At 45.0% G+C, this 20,098-nt stretch overlaps 1 protein-coding gene across 2 annotated transcripts in view; it reads right to left on the bottom strand.

Annotated features, from left to right (window-relative positions):
- The window catches only part of NUDT4 (nudix hydrolase 4), a 44,405-nt gene extending 25,722 nt beyond the window's left edge, over positions 1-18,683 (bottom strand). For both annotated transcript variants that reach the window (XM_054027986.1, XM_054027995.1), the window contains exon 1: positions 18,391-18,683. In XM_054027986.1, the coding sequence (XP_053883961.1) occupies positions 18,391-18,489 (99 nt within the window). In that variant the 5' untranslated portion in view covers positions 18,490-18,683. The remainder of the gene's footprint in view (positions 1-18,390) is intronic.
- Between the last annotated feature and the right edge of the window lie 1,415 nt (positions 18,684-20,098).

Genomic DNA, 20,098 nt, shown 5'->3' with positions numbered 1-20,098 from the left:
CTTCTAGAAAGACCTAAAAATGTTAAAAGGTATTACTGGCACACGAAACCTTAAATTAGAGTGAATAAATGAAGACTCGGCACACCACTTCTGAAAGGTTGCCGACCCCTGCTCTAGAAAATATGCAGATTACTATCCAATTCCAATAAAGTTAAACAGAACAATGTAACAACGTATAGCTGGGATTGGAGCGTTTTGTACTCACAGGGGGAAAAGCTTGTTTTAATTTCACATACATACCAGTATTACCACCACTGGATAACATTTGCCCAATCACTCAAGTGATTTTTAGACAGCAGAACTGGCTTCTATTTTAATATTTTGTCAAAGACAAAAGTCCTAATTTGTGGAGACAGTTGTTACAGCAGTATAATGCTCTGTAGTAACTCCTATGGTCCAGTTATTGGTGGTATAGTAGAACTAAGTTGGTCTCTTTCTCACAGCAGGGAAGGGAACCCACTACTTACTGGGCCTCTGAAGTGAACCCAGTCTCTTGTATAGAAGGCCAGAACACTGACCACAGGATTACCCCACATATTTTACAACCTACTTTTGTTAGCATAGTTGTTTAAAACCTAAAAATATTGGTAATAGATAAATTACTTACTATGGCTCATGAAGTTGCCAATATGGATCTACACTGCTCACTTCTTCCTACTAAGTCAAGAATCTATTGTAAGAGACTATGGGGAAGGAGATACAGAACATACGGAGTCTACAAAAAACAGTTATGTTAACTAAATGCAAGAGCATTACCTGCAAGGTTCCCAGACTAGATGATTACAAAGTAGTCTTTAACCCAGGGAGGAGAGTTTGAGAAGTCCCACTGAACAATGCTTGTGGAACTGCTCTCCTACTCAAGCATCTGCTCTAGAAGCTAATTACAAGGGGGGAATGTTTTTAAAAGATGCTAAAAATAGCTGTCCTAGCAAGGACAGTATTTACTTCAGGAGGAATTCTGCACACTATTTTAAAACTCTGCATATTTTATTTGTCAGAATAATACAATATAATATCAGTTTCAATTATTTTGGTAATTTATTCCAAAATAAATGTAGGCAAGTATGTCTAACAATAGAGACAACAAAAAAAGATTCCCCAGGAGTAAAGAATAAAGAAACCCCTACAACAACCCAGTTCCAGCTCCTGCTATGCTTTTTGTTGGGTGTCTCAGTCTGGGTGTGTCATATGTGCCAGCTGGGCACATGTAGGGGGGAGAGAACCTGCCCCTGTGCTCTCAGACACCCACCTCCCAGATCCTAAGCCGTGAGGCATCCCCTGGCCCAGACATCCACACTCCCTCCTCTCCAGAGCCCAGGGATCTCGAGAGCGTGCAATAGAGAAACAGCCTGATGCTGGGTCCTGAGCTAGTACAAAGCCACCTCCTTTCTTCAGGACATGCTGGACACCACAGCTGCCTGGAACCCTCCAGCTCCCTCTCCCTGACAGTGTCCTGTATTTGCAAGCTGGAGAACCAGGCTGTGCTGGGTCCATCGGCTCCTAATGGCAGCCAGCAGCTCTGCAGCACCAATTCTGCATGTAAAAATGAAATTCTGTGCAGAACATTAATTCTGTGCAAATTCTTCATTGCACAGTGGCACACAATTCTCCCAGGAGTAAGTCTTACTGAAATTGTTGAAGTTACCTTAGAACAGATTGGGTAGCAACTGGAAAGGAGCAGTGGTAGATTACCAAGCTGCTCCTACAGCAGGGTAACACTGTGCTTTCATTAGTTAACACAGAGATGGAGCCATTCATAATATGGCTCCTTCAGTCTGTAGATTCAGGCAGACACTGTTAGTTTACTATTATTCCATCAGGAACGCTTTTGTTTGCATTTAAGATTTTGCAACCACAAGAGCCACAGACACAAGTTTTCCTTTTCTTTTTTAAGTACAAGATAGACGCTTCCAGAAAGAGTACCAGCCCACGCTAGACAGTTTTACCTCCTGGGCTTGTCAATGTGCTCAAGCAACCTAGTGATACTAGGATCCTTGGTCTCTCAAGCAAGAAGTCAGTCTTCACCACTTAGTGTCTGGGTGAAAGCCAGCTCACATCAAGTGCCACAAATCTAAGACTTTGGAAATTTCATGCATTACAAAATGTCCTCTATATACTTTAATATTGCAGCGTAATCTCTCCTGGTCTCAAGTGGTGCTTGGGAGAAAGATACAGTAGAATTAGATTAATATTAAGAGGCTTTGCTAAGAGCTTTGAGAGGTCAGAGCAGCATCTTATCTTTATAGAACACACTGATGGATCAGCATGGAGAATGGAAAAGGAGTATGCATCAGCTTGGAGAGTAATAGGAATGAAGACAAAAAAGGGATGTAAAAAGACATCCTAGCAGAAGAGTGGTGCCACTGATTTGGTTTGCACTACATGCAAGTTCCAGGACAGGGACAACTCCTGAAAATGACAGATCTATACCTTTTGAAAGTCTCACCATTGTAACAAGGAAAGATTATTGAAGATTTCTATACTAGTGAGACAAGACAGAAATTTGAAGCCAGGTGCACACTCAAGCCCAGGAAGAGAATAAACTGCAGCAAAATAGACACGGGATAAATCGTATTTATTGTGCCAATAGATGACTTCATCTTTCAATGGGCAGACATACAGCTGGATTTCTCATTTGATACAGTCAGTCACCAAATATCTGTCCTTCCTCAGAGATGTAGCAGTATTGAATGAATGAGCACAAAAATCTGCAGCCCTTCATATTCTGAACCCAGAGGATCACTAAGGTGAACTACACCACACCTAGGAACCTCACTTGTGAAGTTCCACAACTCAAAATACTCCCCCTTATCCTATTAAGCATGAAGCCACTGGGACATTCATTAGACCCTATGGGATGTGTCAGCAATTCACTGGCACCTAGCTCTTGCTAACAAAAACAAGCACCATCTCGCAGAGTATTATCTGCACCAGGATAAATAACTAGCTGAAAACGAAGTGGAAGCTAATAGGTTATGCTGATGGGGAGAAGGAAGTGCTTTGGAGAACTCACCACATATACAATCTCCCTAGAGAGCTCGCTTGCTCCAATTAAGGCAACATGCAATTTTGGACTCAATGCCTCACTAGTTCTAGATATCAGACTAACTACAGCTAAAGACACCTGCCATCTATAGCTGGCTAGAAGATGCATCCCATCCTATCAGACTGATTTGGCCACAGTGATCCATGCATTTGTGACTTAAGAATGAGAGCACTGAAAAACTCCAACTGTTCAGAGCATAGCAGCTCATGAACTCAGCAGCACAAGCTGCCAAGAACCATTTCCCCCACTGCTCTGTTCTTTAGAGAAAGAAATTCCAGGTTCGGATAACCTGGGGCAACCTGTGAAATGCTAGCCAAGAGCTTTTCTCTACACAATCATTACCATTACTGTTTTAGTAAAACAATGGAGCTGTCAACTACAAACATTGAGATGAATGGAAGCAAGAAAGCAAACTAACACATGGCCTATGACTGTTCCTGGAGTTCTACATCAAAATTTCACTAGGCTCAGAAAACAATGCAACACTTATTTGACATGGTCATAGCTTGAGGAATTTTTATCTATGAAGGAAGGCTCTCAAATTGCATAGCAAGGAATTAGATTTCTTGCCATACTATCACTTATTTGGGATCCCTCACCCAAATTTTGTCCTCTTTCCCAAAAGCCTGGGGAGGTTTCATCTTTGATGACCAGTCCCCTCTTCTTTGGGGATTCTTTCTTATGTGAAACGAAGGTGATTTGGATAGGTTAGCTAGCTACACCCACCTCTAAATTTAAACTTCTCCCAGAAGCTGAGAGAAAGTTAATCTCTTCCACCTGCCACAGAAGAGAAGTGAGCCAGTGTGGCTGCAGCTCAACTGAAGCAGGGAGGCAAAAGCTAGCCTCCCAATAGGTCTTACTGAGCAAGTTTTTACCCCATATATGAAGTACAGAAATAGCTGTACCCTGCATTCAAGGAGGAAGAGAAGCTGCTAGCAATCTCCTGGTCATAAGAAGCAATTGGAAGCTGCCTAACCCAGCTGTGGTTAAAGTCATAGGTATATACCAATTGACAAAACATGTGGCATCATGGGGCTTTTGTTATATAGAAAGCACTATTAGAAAAAACAGGAGGATTAAAAAACTCTGGGAAGAAACTCAAGATGCAGCTGTAAAAGTTTGACTAGTCTTTAGTAACTGAAGGAAACATTATTGCATGTTTCTCCTGGGCTCTTTTGATCTCTTTGCTTATAATAAAATGCTTAAGATTTAACACCTCATGTTCTGGAATAACGTTATGTAATAACAAAGCTATGTATAACAAATTCAAAATCTACTTTAAAAATGGTAAGGTTGCAAAGTCAGCCACTCAAAGTTAGAAAATGCCAAAATCAAAGTTGACTTGTGCATATTCTTGTACCTGAATTCTGGCATATCCTAACTTTCGAGTGCTTCCCTTTGGAACCTTACCATTCAAGTTCCTTGGATACAGTTTTTAAAGGTTTAACAAAAAAAAATCCAGTCTTGTAGAACCATATTACCCATCCCCAAATGGTGGTATTAGCAGGGTTGGGATCTTTAGATCCACAGCACAGTCCTCTAACACTTGAGCTAATGGAATAACTGGCAGCAGACTGGTATTTTCTATGTGGTTAAGTCACTAGAGGGGGATGGAGACACTTCACAAGTGCTATTTGCTAGACAGCAAAGGAGTGTTTAGACTCAAGAATATTTGTTCAGTTCCAGGTTCTTTAGGGGAATGCCCTAGTGGTTAGAGACCCATCTTATCCTCCCTCTTCACACCTCTCCTCCTGAGCAGCTCTTGCCCCACAATTTCTCTCTCACACACACACTTCTATCCACCCTGTTCCTCAACTTGCTGCCGCCGCCTCCTCCTCGGCTGCATGTCAGGAGGATTGTTGACAGACAGGAAAGAGTTTCCCTTCTCTCAGTTCCAGTGTTTAATGCCAGAGTGACCCACAACAGCTAGAAAGAGCAATTGCAGGGGAGGTCCTTCTCAGCCCCTGCAGCCCTGGGAATGCTCACTCGCTCTATGGGGATGGCACGTGCAGTTTGGACAGCACACAGGTGCTGAGAGGCGATAACTCATGCTCAGTGCTAGGCCTGGCAAGCTGGTCAATTTGAACATGATCAGACATTAAATATTCCTGCAAGGAAGTCCTAATGTAGGCAGCAGCCTGCCTTTTTGGTTGCATCATGGTGCCATCTGCTAGCGAGATGAATTAACTGAAAGTTGAGCATCTTAATTGGCTAGAATCTTCTACAACACCACTATCTTTATTTGTATAATAGGCCATCAATGCACAGTAGAACCTCAATTAGGAACACAAGAGATATAAACTGACCAGTCAACCACATGCTGCATTTGGAACCAGAAGTACACAATCAGGTAGCAGCAGAGACAAAAAAGCAAATATGGTTCAGTACTGTGTTAAACTACTAAAAAATAAAGGGAAAAAACCCACATTTTTCTTCATAGTAAACTTTCAAAGCTGTATTAAGTCAATGTTCAGTTCTAAACTTTTGAAAGAACCACAACTTTCTGTTCACAATTACAAGCATTTCAGAGTTACGAACAACCTCCATTCCCAAGGTGTTTGTAGAATCTGAGTTACTGTACATGGCAGTTTACAAAGCACATTAAACAAAGACATGGTCTCTGCCCCAAAGAGCTTACAATCTAAACTGACTAGACAAACAAAGAAGTTAACTCAATGGAGTGGGGAGGAAGGAGAAGAATTCAGTCATTAAACTTCCTCTCTCAACAAAAAGAATAGGTGCATAGCCATTAAGCTGCTTAAAATGTGGCAGGCTACCTACCTATCAGAACTGCATTTAAAAATGTCTCATGGTTGTTATGCATTTGTTTAATTTCATACATCTTTTGTAACTGTTTAGTTTGAAAAACTTTAGCATTTAAGTGCTAACCTAACATTGCTAAAAAAAGGTAGGTTTTTTCCCAGAACTTCATTTCACTATCCCATTTTTCTGAGTTAAAATAACTCCATGAATAACTTGTTTTTTGGAATTAGGCCTAAGTATCTAAGGCTAAGCCTACAGGAAACCATAACATCTTGCTCTTTTATTACTATTCTAATAAATTAGTGCTTTAAAATATTTTACCATTTTTGACATTTGACAATATCTGACTTGTCAAATGCCTAACCCTACTCAGTGCAGACAAAATATTTGGAGAATTGTTACTACTAAACTAGCTATTCAGAGTATCTGAAAAACCTAAGTTTGCACAATCTCCTAACTTGACCAAACTTGGTCAAATTTTCACAGGGCTGGCAAAAGGCATGCCCTTGATACCAAAGCAACCCCTATGCCAAATTTCAAGTTTCCACTCCAAAGCTAGAGCCCCTCAACAAAATGGTTGGCCCATATTAAACAAAACTTGCAAACATTTTTCCCTAATCTCAAAAACCAAGAAGCCACTTCAGATGAATTTTTTTTTTTAAATAAATCCAAGATGGATAACCATCATGGAATATTTCAGCCTGTGTGGTTAAAGTTTATAATGGGAAGTATAGTGAAACCTTAACTATAAGAGCCACTTATAATACACCTGTAATACATACGCCCCATACCACGAAGCACAGAAAAGCTTGTGTTCTTGACTACATATCATGGTAGATGCTTTTACAGCTTCTGGTGGGATTTTGTTCAAAGCGTTTCTCATTTACAAGAAGTGATGTATATGGGTTTTTGGACTAAAGAGTTCTGTTAAGCCTGCTTCTCTAGTTAAGTTAAAATACTATTAGATATTTCCTTGATCTGACTTTAAGAATCACTGTCTAGTTTTAATTCTAAAATAGTTTCTCTTCTGTAACTGAGCTTACCATGGGTCCATAATATTACCATTTCAGCTTGGACTCCAGAAACTGAAGTCTGAGGAAGACAACAACAAAAAACTTTAAAACTGAAACTTTCCCTGAAGATTGGGGAGGACCAATGCTACCAGGTTGTGCAGCTTTAAGTAGCATTTTACACGTATTGATGCCTCAGGAATTGTCTATATTGGGAATGTATTGGCAGAACTATGTAACTGCTAAAGTTATCAGTAACTCCATGTCACCACATCAGCTCCAGTGCCTTTTTCCACTTTGCAACAAACTAAACTGGCTAAAAGTACTCTTATTCTGCAATAACTGTCCATATGGGGAGTTATACTGATAATTAAAACAGTATAGTTATGCCAGTAAATGTTCCCATATAGGCAAGCCCTAAGACTGTGGTTCTCAACCAGAGTACATGTACCCCTGGGGATATGCAGCAGTCTTCCAGGGGGTACATCAACTCATCTAAATATTTGCCTAGTTTTACAACAGGCTACATAAAAAATACTAGCAAAGTCAGTACAAGCTAAAATTTCATACAGACAAAATAAGCAATTTTTCAGTAATTGTGTGCGGTGACCCTTTTGTCTTTTTAGGTCCGATTTCGTAAGCAAGTAGTTTAAGTGAGGTGAAACTTGGGGGTAAGCAAAACAAATCAGACTCCTGAAAGGAGTCCTGTAGTCTGGAAAGGTTGAGAACCACTGCCCTAAGACATCAATATATGTGCAATGCTGCTTAATAAAACCTTAGATGCACAACCTGATAGCATTGGGCCTCCCCATTTTTCAGGGAAAGCTTCCTGTTTGCTAGTGCCAAAGAAGGTAAGATATTTAAGTTTTACCTAAAATTTTGGCAGAATTGTTTTCCTCAGTTCCATGTAAAGTGCCGCAAAGTGGTTGCCATGCTCAATTTATAATCATGTTAATATGACAGAAGGGCAAAGCAATCTTTTTGGCTGATGTGATTTAACATGAAATGCTAAAAGGTACCTCGCTTAACTCAGAGAACACTAAGTAGCTGTATTTGTGTGTGGGCTAAAAAGGTCACTTTTTAAACACATTTCATTAAGTTTGTAACTTCATTAGCTACATTTACACTGGTAAACTTTTAATTTAAAGTTTTGATGACTATACCTGCATTTTATACAGCATTAAAGTTAGATTAAACAGTGTGGAGTAATCAGCATGCAGCTGCTGCATTGAAAGGTGACCTCTAAAAAGGAAAAGTCTGCCCTTATGTTGTATGAAGGCCAGAAAGGTCTCAAACTCTTCTGGCTGCACCCCATTCCCCCTTTTTTCACTTCATACACACCCCCACACACTTGGAAACAAAACATGGAAGTTTAACCTAACTTTGTTGGAGGTCCCAAACTGGAAAGTTGCTCTCTCCTTAATGGATAGTCAGCACTCCTGAATCAGATGTTCCCAATTATTTGTAGAGCATTTAAGTTAAATGACTGTTCACTAAATAAAAATATCCTTCCATTTCATCACTTTCAGTATCTTTGTACCTGTGATCACATGATGCCACTAGTCCTACAGTTGTCCCCTGAGCTGTACCCTAGTTGCCCAGTTTTGTTACAATCTTAAATTCATCCAGAGCACAAACTGTTGTAACCAGGTTCCCTGATTTTTTTTTTTATTGTAGTGTTGAAAGGACCGTAAGAGGGTGGTGGGGCCAACATTATATACAGGTGACCTGAACTCAAGTCCCTTTACATATGTTAATACCCAAGAGCTTGAACAGGACAGTCTTTGTATGATTAAGCTGGACAGACCTATGCTCTACTGAAAATCGGTTGAGAAAATTAAATGACAAAGACTTGGACCACTATGCAAACATCTCCCTCACCTTAAATGCACACCACAGCCATACCAAATGGAATCTCACTTGAGCTTGAATAATGAGCCCAAATTGAAGCAGAATGTAGTTTTTACTGGTAAAACTTCAGTATCACAATCGCTTTGGGCTCCTTGCAAGAGCCATTTTTCTCTTGGTGTTGTGCTTACCGCTACTACCGTTAGTGGGGAAAGAGCGTGGTTTAAGGATCAGCATGTCAGTAGTTCATTTGCTGAAGTAGGAAAAAAAGTTCATACACCTTTGGCCTGGTCCACACTAACCCCCCACTTCGAACTAAGGTACACAAATTCAGCTACGTTAATAACGTAGCTGAATTTGAAGTACCTTAGTTCGAACTTACCACGGGTCCAGATGCGGCAGGCAGGCTCCCCTGTTGATGCTGCGTACTCCTCTCGCCGAGCTGGAGTACCGGCGTTGACGGCGAGCACTTCCGGGATCGATCCCAGAAGATCGATTGCTTACCGCCGGATCCAGATGTAAGTGTAGACCTACCCTTTGAGGCTCATTCAGTTGTAAGGAGGACCAATTAAATATCACTGACCTGTCTTGGCATTAAGATACTTAGAAGAGCACACTACATCTTTGCAGAGGAGAGATTTTGCTTCTAGGTATTGGATATTAGTATTTAAATTTAGATAATGGCTCCAAAATTCTTTAGGTCCAAAGACACCAAAACTTAACAGGTCAAACTGGCCAAATATTATAGAACACTACAAAACCAAGACCATCCTCTCTCAAGCCAGCACTAACAGAAAACTACACTGAACAAAAACTTTGCAATATACCTATGAACAAATTCTACTCTAAATTCTAAAAGCAACAGAGGGTCCTGTGGCACCTTTAAGACTAATAGAAGTATTGGGAGCATAAGCTTCCATGGGTAAGAACCTCACTTCTTCAGATCTTCTGAGGTTCTTACCCACGAAAGCTTATGCTCCCAATACTTCTGTTAGTCTCAAAGGTGCCACAGGACCCTCTGTTGCTTTTTACAGATTCAGGGTATGTCTACACTACGGGATTAATCCGAATTTAGATAATTCGGATTTGAGAAACAGGTTGTATAAAGTCGAAATGAGTGCGGCCACACTAGCACAGTAATTCGGTGGTGTGCGTCCAAGTACCGGGGCTAGCGTCGATTTCTGCACCGTTGCACTGTGGGTAGCAATTCCATAGCTATCCCATAGTTCCCGCAGTCTCCCGCGCCCATTGGGATTGTGGGTTAAGATCCCAGTGCCTGATGGGACAAAAAACATCGTCGCAGGTGGTTCTGGGTACAGCCTCACTTCCTCCCTCCCTCCCTCCCTGCATGAAAGCAACGGACGGCAGACAACCATTTTCGCGCCTTTTTTCCTGGGTGGGTGAACACTGCAGACTCCATACCACGGCAAGCATGGAGCCCGCTGAGGTCAAGACAGCACTCATGAATATTGCAAACACCTCGTGCGTTCTCGTGGAGTTTATGCTCAGCCAGGACCAGAAAAACGAGGCGAGGAGGCAGCGGCGGCGGCAGCGCAGCGACAAGCATGATGAGGACATGGACACGGACACGGACACAGAATTCAGTGAAACCACAGGCCCCGGTGCTTTGGAGATCATGTTGTTAATGGGGCAGATTCTATCCATGGAACGCCGATTCTGGGCAAGGGAAACAAGCACAGATTGGTGGGACCGCATAGTGTTGCAGGTCTGGGACGATTCCCAGTGGCTGCGGAACTTTCGCATGCGTAAGGGCACTTTCATGGAACTTTGTGACTTGCTGTCTCCTGCCCTGAAACGCCAGAATACCAAGATGAGAGCAGCCCTCACAGTTGAGAAGCGCGTGGCGATAGCCCTGTGGAAGCTTGCAACGCCAGACAGCTACCGGTCAGTCGGGAATCAATTTGGAGTGGGCAAATCTACGGTGGGGGCTGCTGTGATGCAAGTAGCCAAAGCAATCACTCGGGTGCTGCTACGAAAGTTAGTGACTCTGGGAAATGTGCAGGCTATAGTGGATGGTTTTGCTGCAATGGGATTCCCTAACTGTGGTGGGGCAATAGACGGAACCCATATCCCTATCTTGGCACCGGAGCACCAAGCCACCGAGTACATAAACCGCAAGGGGTACTTTTCAATGGTGCTGCAAGCACTTGTGGATCACAAGGGACGTTTCACCAACATCAACGCGGGCTGGGCGGGAAGGGTTCATGACGCTCGCGTCTTCAGGAACACTACTCTGTTTAAAGGGCTGCAGCAAGGGACTTACTTTCCGGACCAGAAAATAACCGTTGGGGATGTTGAAATGCCCATAGTTATTCTTGGGGACCCAGCCTACCCCTTAATGCCATGGCTTATGAAGCCATACACAGGCAGCCTGGACAGGAGTCAGGAGCTGTTTAACTACAGGCTAAGCAAGTGCAGAATGGTGGTAGAATGTGCATTTGGCCGTTTAAAAGGTCGCTGGCGTTCATTATTGACTCGCTCTGACCTCAGCCAAAGAAATCTCCCCATTGTTATTTCTGCTTGCTGTGTGCTCCACAATCTCTGTGAAAGTAAGGGGGAGACCTTTATGGCGGGGTGGGAGGCTGAGGCAAATCGCCTGGCTGCTGATTACGCGCAGCCAGACACCAGGGCGATTAGAAGATCACACCATGAAGCGCTGTGCATCAGAGAAGCTTTGAAAACCAGTTTCATGGCTGGCCAGGCTACCGTGTGAAATATCTGTTTGTTTCTCCTTCATGAAAACCCTCCCCCTTTACTGACTGATTTTCTGTAAGGAACCCACCCTGCCCCTTCCCCCAGCTTTCTTTCAAACCAAATAAAGTCACTATCATTTAAAAATCATTTATTCTTTATTAATAGATTAGAAAAAGAGGGAGGGAACCCGGGTGGTATTTGGGAGGAGGATTGCTGGGAAGGAAAAAGCCACAAAGAAAAGGTTAAAAAAATGACAGCCTTTTGCTTGGGCTGTCTACTGGGGTGGAATGGGAAGGTGTACGGAGCCTCCCCCCCCCCGCGTTCTTACACGTCTGGGTGAGGAGGATACGGAACATGGGGAGGGGGGAGGGTGGAACAGGGGCTGAAGCGGCAGTCTGTTTTCCAGCAGCCGTTCCTGAACCTCCACCAGACGCCGGAGCAGCCCCAGCGTTGCATCCTTCATCCTCTGGTCTTCCTGCCGCCATCTCTCATCTCGATCGTCTCTCCTCTCCTCACGTTGGTCCCTCCTCTCCTCACGTTGGTCCCTCCTCTCCTCACGTTCACTGACTTCTTTCCTATACTTTGAAACTGTTTCCTTCCACTCATTCAGATGAGCTCTGTCACTCCTGCTGGATTGCATAATTTCAGAAAACATGTCCTCCCGCGTCTTCTTCTTACGACGCCTTATCTGTGATAACCTTCGGGATGGAGGAGGGAGGCTTGAGGAATTTGCAGCTGCTGTAGGGAGGGGAAAAAAGAGAGAATTGTTTTAAAAGCTACATTTTGCAGAACAATGCTTATACTCTTTCACGGTGACCAACACTGTTCACATTACATAGCACATGTGATTTCTGTGCAAGGTCGCATTTTGCCTCTTAATGCTGAGTGCTTGTGGCTTTGCTGCTAGAGATCACAGGTCTGGGCAACAGAATTCGGCTTGCATGCGGCCATGGTAAGCCATTGTTTTACAGCTTCTGCACCCTCCTTTCCCACATACCAAGCATAGCCTGTAGAGTGCTGCAGAAGCCTGGCCAATCTCAGCCAGTTGGGGGGGGGGCAGTGTGGGGGGGCTTGTCTGGGCCCCTTCAGGCAAGTAGAGTGCTGCGGTTTTTCTGTTAACATTCAGCAGCACCAGAAAACAAACTAACCCCCCCCCCCCGCCATGAATTCTCTGGGATGATCACGGTACCCCTCCCCCCACCGCATGGCTGGTATCAGGGAAGATCCCTGCAGGCACCAAACTACCCCCCCCCGCCGCCGACCCCTCCCCTCACCATGAATTCTCTGGGATGATCACGGTACCCTCCCCCCACCGCGTGGCTGGTAACAGGGAAGATCCCTGCTAGCCAAACGCGGAAAACTTCAGGGCCAATTTCCCATCTGCGCTTGGCTAACTGCAGGGAAGGATTTATTTTCCGCCACAGGCAAACAGCCCAGTAGGAACGGCCACCTCTGTCCCCTTAATTAAGTTCCCGTATTTCAACCAGGTTACCAGGAGTGATATCACTCTCCTGAGGATTACACAACAAGATAAAGAACGGATGTTGCTTGAATGCCAGCAAACACCGGGACCATACGCTGCCAGGCTTTGTCAGGCAATGATACCAGATTACTTGCTGCAAGCATGGCGTGGTCAAGTGTCCTACCATGGAGGAGGGAATAAGGATGCACTGCCCAGAAACCTTCTGGCAAGGCTTTCGGAGTACCTCCAGGAGAGCTTCATGGAGATGTCCCTGGAGGATTTCCGCTCCATCCCCAGACACGTTAACAGACTTTTCCAGTAGCTACAGACTTTTCCAGTAGCTGAACTGACCGCGAATGCAAAGTCAGGCAAAGTAATCATTAAAAACCGTTTGCTTTTAAAACAAGTTTTATATTTTAAAAGGTAAACTCACCTGAGGTCCCTTCCATGGGGTCAGAGTCTTGGGTACTGGCTTGGGAGGCTTGGGAGGGTACTTCAGTCAGGGTGATAAAAAGATCCTGGCTGTTGGGGAGAATGGAGTGCTGTGTGCTCTCTGCAAGCTCATCCTCCTCCTCCTCCTCCTCCTCCACCCCATCGGCAGAATCCTCAGGCGTCGAGACTATCCCCGACCCAGAATCCACGAACAAAGGTGGGGTAGTGGTGGCAGCCCCCCCTAGAATTGCATGCAGCTCGGCGTAGTAGCGGCATGTCCGCGGCTCTGACCCGGAGCGACCGTTTGCCTCCTTTGTTTTTTGATAGGCTTGTCTGAGCTCCTTGACCTTCACGCGGCACTGCTCAGAGTCCCTATTGTGGCCTCTCTCCATCATGCCCTTGGAAATTTTTTCAAAAGTTTTTGCATTTCGTCTTTTAGAACGAAGTTCTGCAAGCACTGAATCCTCTCCCCATACAGCGATCAGATCCAGTACCTCCCTCACGGTCCATGCTGGTGCTCTTTTTCGATTATCAGCCTGCATGGTTACCTGTGCTGATGAGGTATCTGTGGTCACCTGTGCTCTCCACGCTGGGCAAACAGGAAATGAAGTTCAAATGTTCGCGGGGCTTTTCCTGTCTACCTGGCCAGTGCATCCGAGTTCGGATTGCTGTCCAGAGCGGTCACAATGATGCACTGTGGGATAGCTCCCGGAGGCCAATACCATCGAATTGCGGCCACACTAACCCTAATTCGAATTGCTAAAATCGATTTTGGCGCTACTCCGCTCGTTGGGGTGGAGTACAGAAATCGATTTAAAGGGCCCTTTACATCGAATTAAATGGCGTCGTTGTGTGGACGGTTACAGGGTTAATTTGAATTAAAGCTGATAAATCCGAATTAAAGTCGTAGTGTAGACCAGGCCTCAGACTAACACGGCTACTCCTCTGATACTGTGACAGTTAAGTGAGAGGAATATGTTCCAGGCAAAAGCCCTGTGCCCCCAAATTTAGGTATTAGACAGTGCCTAAAGCACGTTTCAGACACTCAATTAGGACTTGTATTTACTGGGGGAAACGGTGCTTTTTAAAAACAATAAGATATTCCCTGTTTAAAATTAAGTTAACAAATGTGACATCTTGATGAGACAAGGTGGGTGAGGAAGTATCTTTTATTGGACCTTGTATTGCTAATATCCTGAGACCAACATCGATGCAACACTGCATATGACACCTTAATGTCAGATTAGCTAATTTTTAAAAACACTCTCCCATAATCAAGACAGGGTATGTGGCATGTTTTCTAGGCAAAAGAAAGCATTTTAACATGTATTAGCTCCATGTTAAAATCTTAGTGTACAGAAGACATGTGTGTTTTTAAACACAGCTGAGGTAAACCCTAATTCAATCAGCTAACATGTTAAAACTACACCTTTTTTCCTAGTGCAAATATAGCCTAAGTGACTGCAGTCTGCAGGTATGCAATATGAACAGAACTAGTCTCTCAAATGGACAGGCGCCAGACCGCTTTTTACATCAAGGGTAATCATCTGGAAAGCTCATTCAATCCAGGCCCATACATAAGAAAAAGTGATCCTACTAATAAGGAGACATTGTTTGAAACAACTCAGTGGCGAAATCAGGCAGGAGAGCCTTCTATTTTATTAATTCCCCCACAAAAAAGAATGCAGAGATCAATTAGGACCAAGGAGCTACAATACAAGAGGCGGCAAACATTCACTACATGTACATACTAGTTGCTTCTTGGAGCTTTTATATTATGCTATACAGTAAATGCTTTTATATTATGATGCTTCTTTAAAGCAATGTTGTTGCCTATAATATATTGACATTCAACATAATTAAGTCAAAATAGATAACCTGTGCATCTTTTTAGACACTTCTGGTTTTGGGAGTTTGCCAGCCTTGGCTATGGTACATAACAGATTTCATTTACAATCTGACTGCATCACATTTAAGAAGTGTACACTCTTAGTGTGTCTTGGACAGTACCAAAAAGAGGTTAATGCATACTAAATGCAGATATGGATGAATTCTAATTACAGCAGCTAAGTGTTTAGAATTTACTGCAGCACTTGGCAAGCCCCATCTCAATAAAAGCAAACTGGGGAGGCTATACTAGAGAGTAAACCCCAAGTGTTGCTGAAAGTACTAGGCTAAGTAATATGAACAAATGATGAACATACACTAGGAGCCTAACAAGAGGTTTGAGGACCACAAAGAAACTAATGAAATTAAGAATTTTAAGTTACTGCTTTTTCATACCTTCTGTTGAGGTTACATAATGATATAGTTCATGTGACTTAAGAGTTAATTCAACAAATGACTAGCTGTTCAAGGAAGTTGGGTGGAAAGGAGTATGTGAATGTAAAGAAACAGTATATTTCTGAACACCTAAATTAAGGCCATGTCTACACCAGTACTTATGTTGGCAAAACTTTTGTTGCTCTGGGGTGTGAAAAAACAGGGCATGTCTACACTGCAATTAAACACCTACAGCTGGCTCATATCAGCTGATTAAGTGAGACAAGAAAGCAGTAGCAGTGCTGAAGTGCGGGACAAAACAGGTGTTTGAGCACCAAGACAAAAACCAGTTCTTGAGTATTGAGATAGGCACTCAAATTTGAGAAAAACAAATGCAAAAGCATTGAAGTGTACCAGAACACCTGGGCTTGTCTACACCTACAACACCGCTGTGGCACTTAGGCCTGGGCTACACAGAGGTGGGGGGGGGAGGGGAGGAGAGAAGAGAAGAGGGATTGGAACTAAGATACGCAACTTCAGCTATGCAATAGCGTAGCTGAAGTCAAAGTATCTTAGTTCAACTTACCTGGTCATCCTCATGGCAGCGAATCTATCACCGCGGCTCCCCCATCGACTCCGCTTACTCCTCCTGCGGAGGTGGAGTACAGGTGTCGATTCGGGGATCAATTTATCGTGTCTAGATGAGATGTGATTAATCGATCCCCGATACAGCTAACACTACCCGCCAATATGGACATACCCTTAGTAAAGATGCCACCGACCAGAGAAAGCACTAGCACCATCTACGCCGGGAGTTTGGTTAATATAATTGCTTCACTCAGGGGTGTGGATTTTTCACACCCTTGAGCAACACAGTTATACTGACAAGTTTGCAGTGTAGACCAGGGCATAGTCTCTTGCAGGTTGCTCCTTTGCAGACCATGGTAAAAGAGGAATTGAGTGGAATGTCCAGAAGTTAGGATAATCTCCCCAGCTATTGCAGACCTCAAGGGTCATACTCTGATAGGGGATTTCTTCGGTCTCACACTAAGGTGCCATATTCTAGGAATAAGAAACCTGCAAGATGGTATCTTTAGAAAAAAAAAGACTTCTTCCCATATGCAGATGAGGGGGGAAAACCCAAGTCTTAAATTTCTGGTAGATAAATTTCATGACCATTTTAGTTATTTAAAAACGTTATTAACTCAAGTTTCTTGCTTTTATGTTTCCAAATCACAGATAATGTCTAATTACATTGTGCAATGCAACCATCAAAAAAGTTCTTAAATGACTGCCTGTGCAATTGACCTTGATTAAGGGTACAGAACTTTGTTGTCTCCTATATTTGGTGCAATGTAAGACCTTGCTCACATCTATATTCACCATTTCAACTTTCCTCTAAAAGTCAATGCAATGTAGAAAATGTCTATACAATATTTTTAAACTGTAAAGTGTTTAGCACAGTTTTGTGGGGACTGAAGACTACTCAAATTTCACTCAATAAAAAGTAAAAATCCAAGACAACTATGCAAATTCACTAGTAGGGCACAATCAGGTTTATCCCAAGTTCATCATAACACTATGTCATAACATACCAAGTATACCTCATCTTCAAATATATGCAGTACAATCTGTTAAATTACAAATCGATTAACCAAATATTTGGTAAAAACCGCAAATAATGAATATACATTAAATTAAGAGAGTCAGCATTAAATAAGTATCAGGGGGTAGCCGTGTTAGTCTGTATCTACAAAAACAACAAGGAGTCTGGTGGCACCTTAAAGACTAACAGATTTATTTGGGCATAAGCTTTCGTGAGTAAAAACCTCACTTCTTCGGATGCGAAGAAGTGAGGTTTTTACTCACGAAAGCTTATGCCCAAATAAATCTGTTAGTCTTTAAGGTGCCACCAGACTCCTTAGCATTAAATAAGTTACTGTAAGCTAATCAACTTCTGGTTAATGTCAGCACCAAGACTGCTGTACAGTCAAGTCATAATTCTAAATACCCTACAAACTAAAAAGACAATAGATTCAGAAGCCCCGTTTTCGCCCACTATACCGATTCTGGCCACAAATCAGAGCTGGTGCCGCCTATCTGTCAGCACTCCGCTTTACACGCTGGGTTTGTTGATTATAAAATGGTGACAGTCCTAAATATTTCAGTCCCCCCCAATAATGAAGTTGCAACACAAGAAAGAAAGTAATCGAAGTGATGTTTCGCTACGTTATACTGCGAAAGAGACATCTGTTCGACTGATGGAGCTACGGGTGCGTGAGCGGAACGAGACGCCCGGCAGGGCGATGCGCACAGGTTATGCCGAGATGATGCCGCTTTTGCCACATGCGCGGAACCAGGGTCTGAACAGCCCGCTTTTAGCTCCAATTCACCGTACAAAAGCCGAGAAGTCGGAGATCCCCACAACCTTCCTTCTTCACAGACTGACCGTGATATTTTCTGTCTGAAACCCGGAGCTGGCCGCCCGCCCGCCCGCCCCCCTGCGCCCCGTGCTAGCCAGGGCGAAGCGCAGCGGTACGACCGGCGCCCTGGCCCGCAAAGCGACCCGATCGGGCCTTAGGCAAGCGCCACGCAGCCTGGGAGGGAGGACGTCTCGCACCCAGCCATGCGGCTGCCGCTACCCTGCCCCGGGGCGAGGGAAGGGGAAAGAGAGCGGGACTCGCCCCGGAACAGCCTCTTCCCCCGACACCCCGCGCGGGACAAAGGCACCGGCGGAGACAGGCGATAGGAGCCCCCCAAGCCTGGCTCCGGCGCAGGGAACCGGCCCTTGGACTCTCCCCCCCCCACCCGTGCCCAGCCCCCCTCCACCGCCGCTGCCCCGGCGCGCTCACCTCGTCCTCCCGCTCGCTGCGGAAGCACAAACACGCCGCCCGCTTCTTGTAGCCCTCCCGGTCGTAGGTCCGCGTCTGGTTCGGCTTCAGCTTCATCATAGAGGCGGAGGTGCCCCGGCCGCCGCCGCCCGCCCCAAGCCCCGGCGCGCCCGGCAGACGCGGCCCCGCTCCGCTCGGTCCCGGTGGGGAAGCGTCTCTCACAGGAGCTAGGCGCTGCCGCCCAGGAAGCCGCGCCGCGCCATGGAGCCCGCCCGTCCCCTGCCCAGCGGCTCCCTAGCCCCGCCGCCGCCGCCGCCTCCCTGCGCTGCCCGGCTCCAAGCGCCGCGGCGGCCCCTCCTGCGCCCACTATTTAACCGTAACGCACATTCCTGCGCCCGCACGGCCCCCCGCGCGCCGCCGCCTCCCCGCCGCACTGCGCAGGCGCCACCAGGCCGGGTGAGGTGGGGGGCTGGGGAGCGGGGCGCGCTCGAGCGAAGCCGGGGGGGGAGCTTAGAGGCGGGCGGGGCTGGCGAGGCAGCTGAAAGGGCGGGGGAAGGCAATCAGAGCTGCGGCAGAGGGAGAGGGCAGGGCGTAGCGCTGGCTGGAAGTGGTGACTGGCAGCTGGAGGAGGAAGCCAGTCCGTCACTGGATGGTGCCCTAAGTGCAGAGCGACACCGAGGCACTGGTGCATGTGGCCCATCCTAGTCTCTGCTTAGTCACCCATTAGGCGTGGTCTACTTAGTGAATTAGCTTTAGCATAAGTGGTGGAAGTAGGGATGCTGCTGTACGCTTGGCTTGAAGTGGTTTCCATCATATACATGATTTACAGTTTGGTTCGATGTCTCTCAGCACCCCTGAGCTGTGGATTCACTCCTGCGCAAGTTCCTAGCATAGCTGTGCTGGGCGCAGGGCTCCTTTTACCAATCTAACTTTGTGGGTGCTAAGGCTTTTGCGAGCAGAGTTGTGTCAACTGGGTTTGATCACGCTCGGCTGTTTTAGCTATGCTGGCAAAAGTTTTAAGCATAGACCAGGCCTGAAAAAGATAAGCCTGGCAAACTGACATCAGGCTGTCCACTTAAGGGTTTGCACTGGTATAACTAAGGGCTTCTCTACGCAAGGTTTTTCCAGTTATACTACTAGTTAAACTACTATGCTGTCTAACTCTCCCATGTGAACACTCTTATTCTGGAATAAGCATGGGCTTTTTTGGCTAAGGCCTGGGCCTTGGCTACACTTGGGAATTCACAGTGCTGAAGCGTCTTGTTCTTGCAGCGCTGTATGTTCTCCACCTCTCCGAGGGGAGTAGCTTGCAGCGCTGCGAGTGAGAGTGCAGCACTGCAGGCTCTGATTACACTGGTGCTTTACAGCGCTGCGCTCGGGGGGCGTGTTTTCACACGCCTGAGCGCAGCAAGTTGCAGTGCTGTACAGCGCCAGTGTAGCCAAGGCCCTGGTCTACACTAGGAAATTTAGTCAATATAACTACGTTGTTCACAGGAGTGAAAAATCCACACCCAAGTCATGCCCTTAAACTGGTCTAACCCCAGGCATAGATAGTGCTAGGTCGACAGGAAAGTTCACTGAAGTGCTAAAGTGGTACAGCTGCAGCATTTTAAGTGTAGACAAGCCCAGTTTAAAACACTTTCAAAGTGACATAAGGTAAACTGGAAAAAGGCACTAGACTTAAGCTATGTGTACACTAGCACTTTTGTTGGTCAGGGGTGTGAAAAAT

The sequence above is a fragment of the Malaclemys terrapin genome, chromosome 1, assembly GCF_027887155.1.
Source record: "Malaclemys terrapin pileata isolate rMalTer1 chromosome 1, rMalTer1.hap1, whole genome shotgun sequence".
In the NCBI taxonomy this organism is placed as follows: domain Eukaryota; kingdom Metazoa; phylum Chordata; order Testudines; family Emydidae; genus Malaclemys; species Malaclemys terrapin.
The sequence above is the reverse complement of the archived record's forward strand: the minus strand, read 5'-3'. Positions and strand labels throughout refer to the sequence as shown.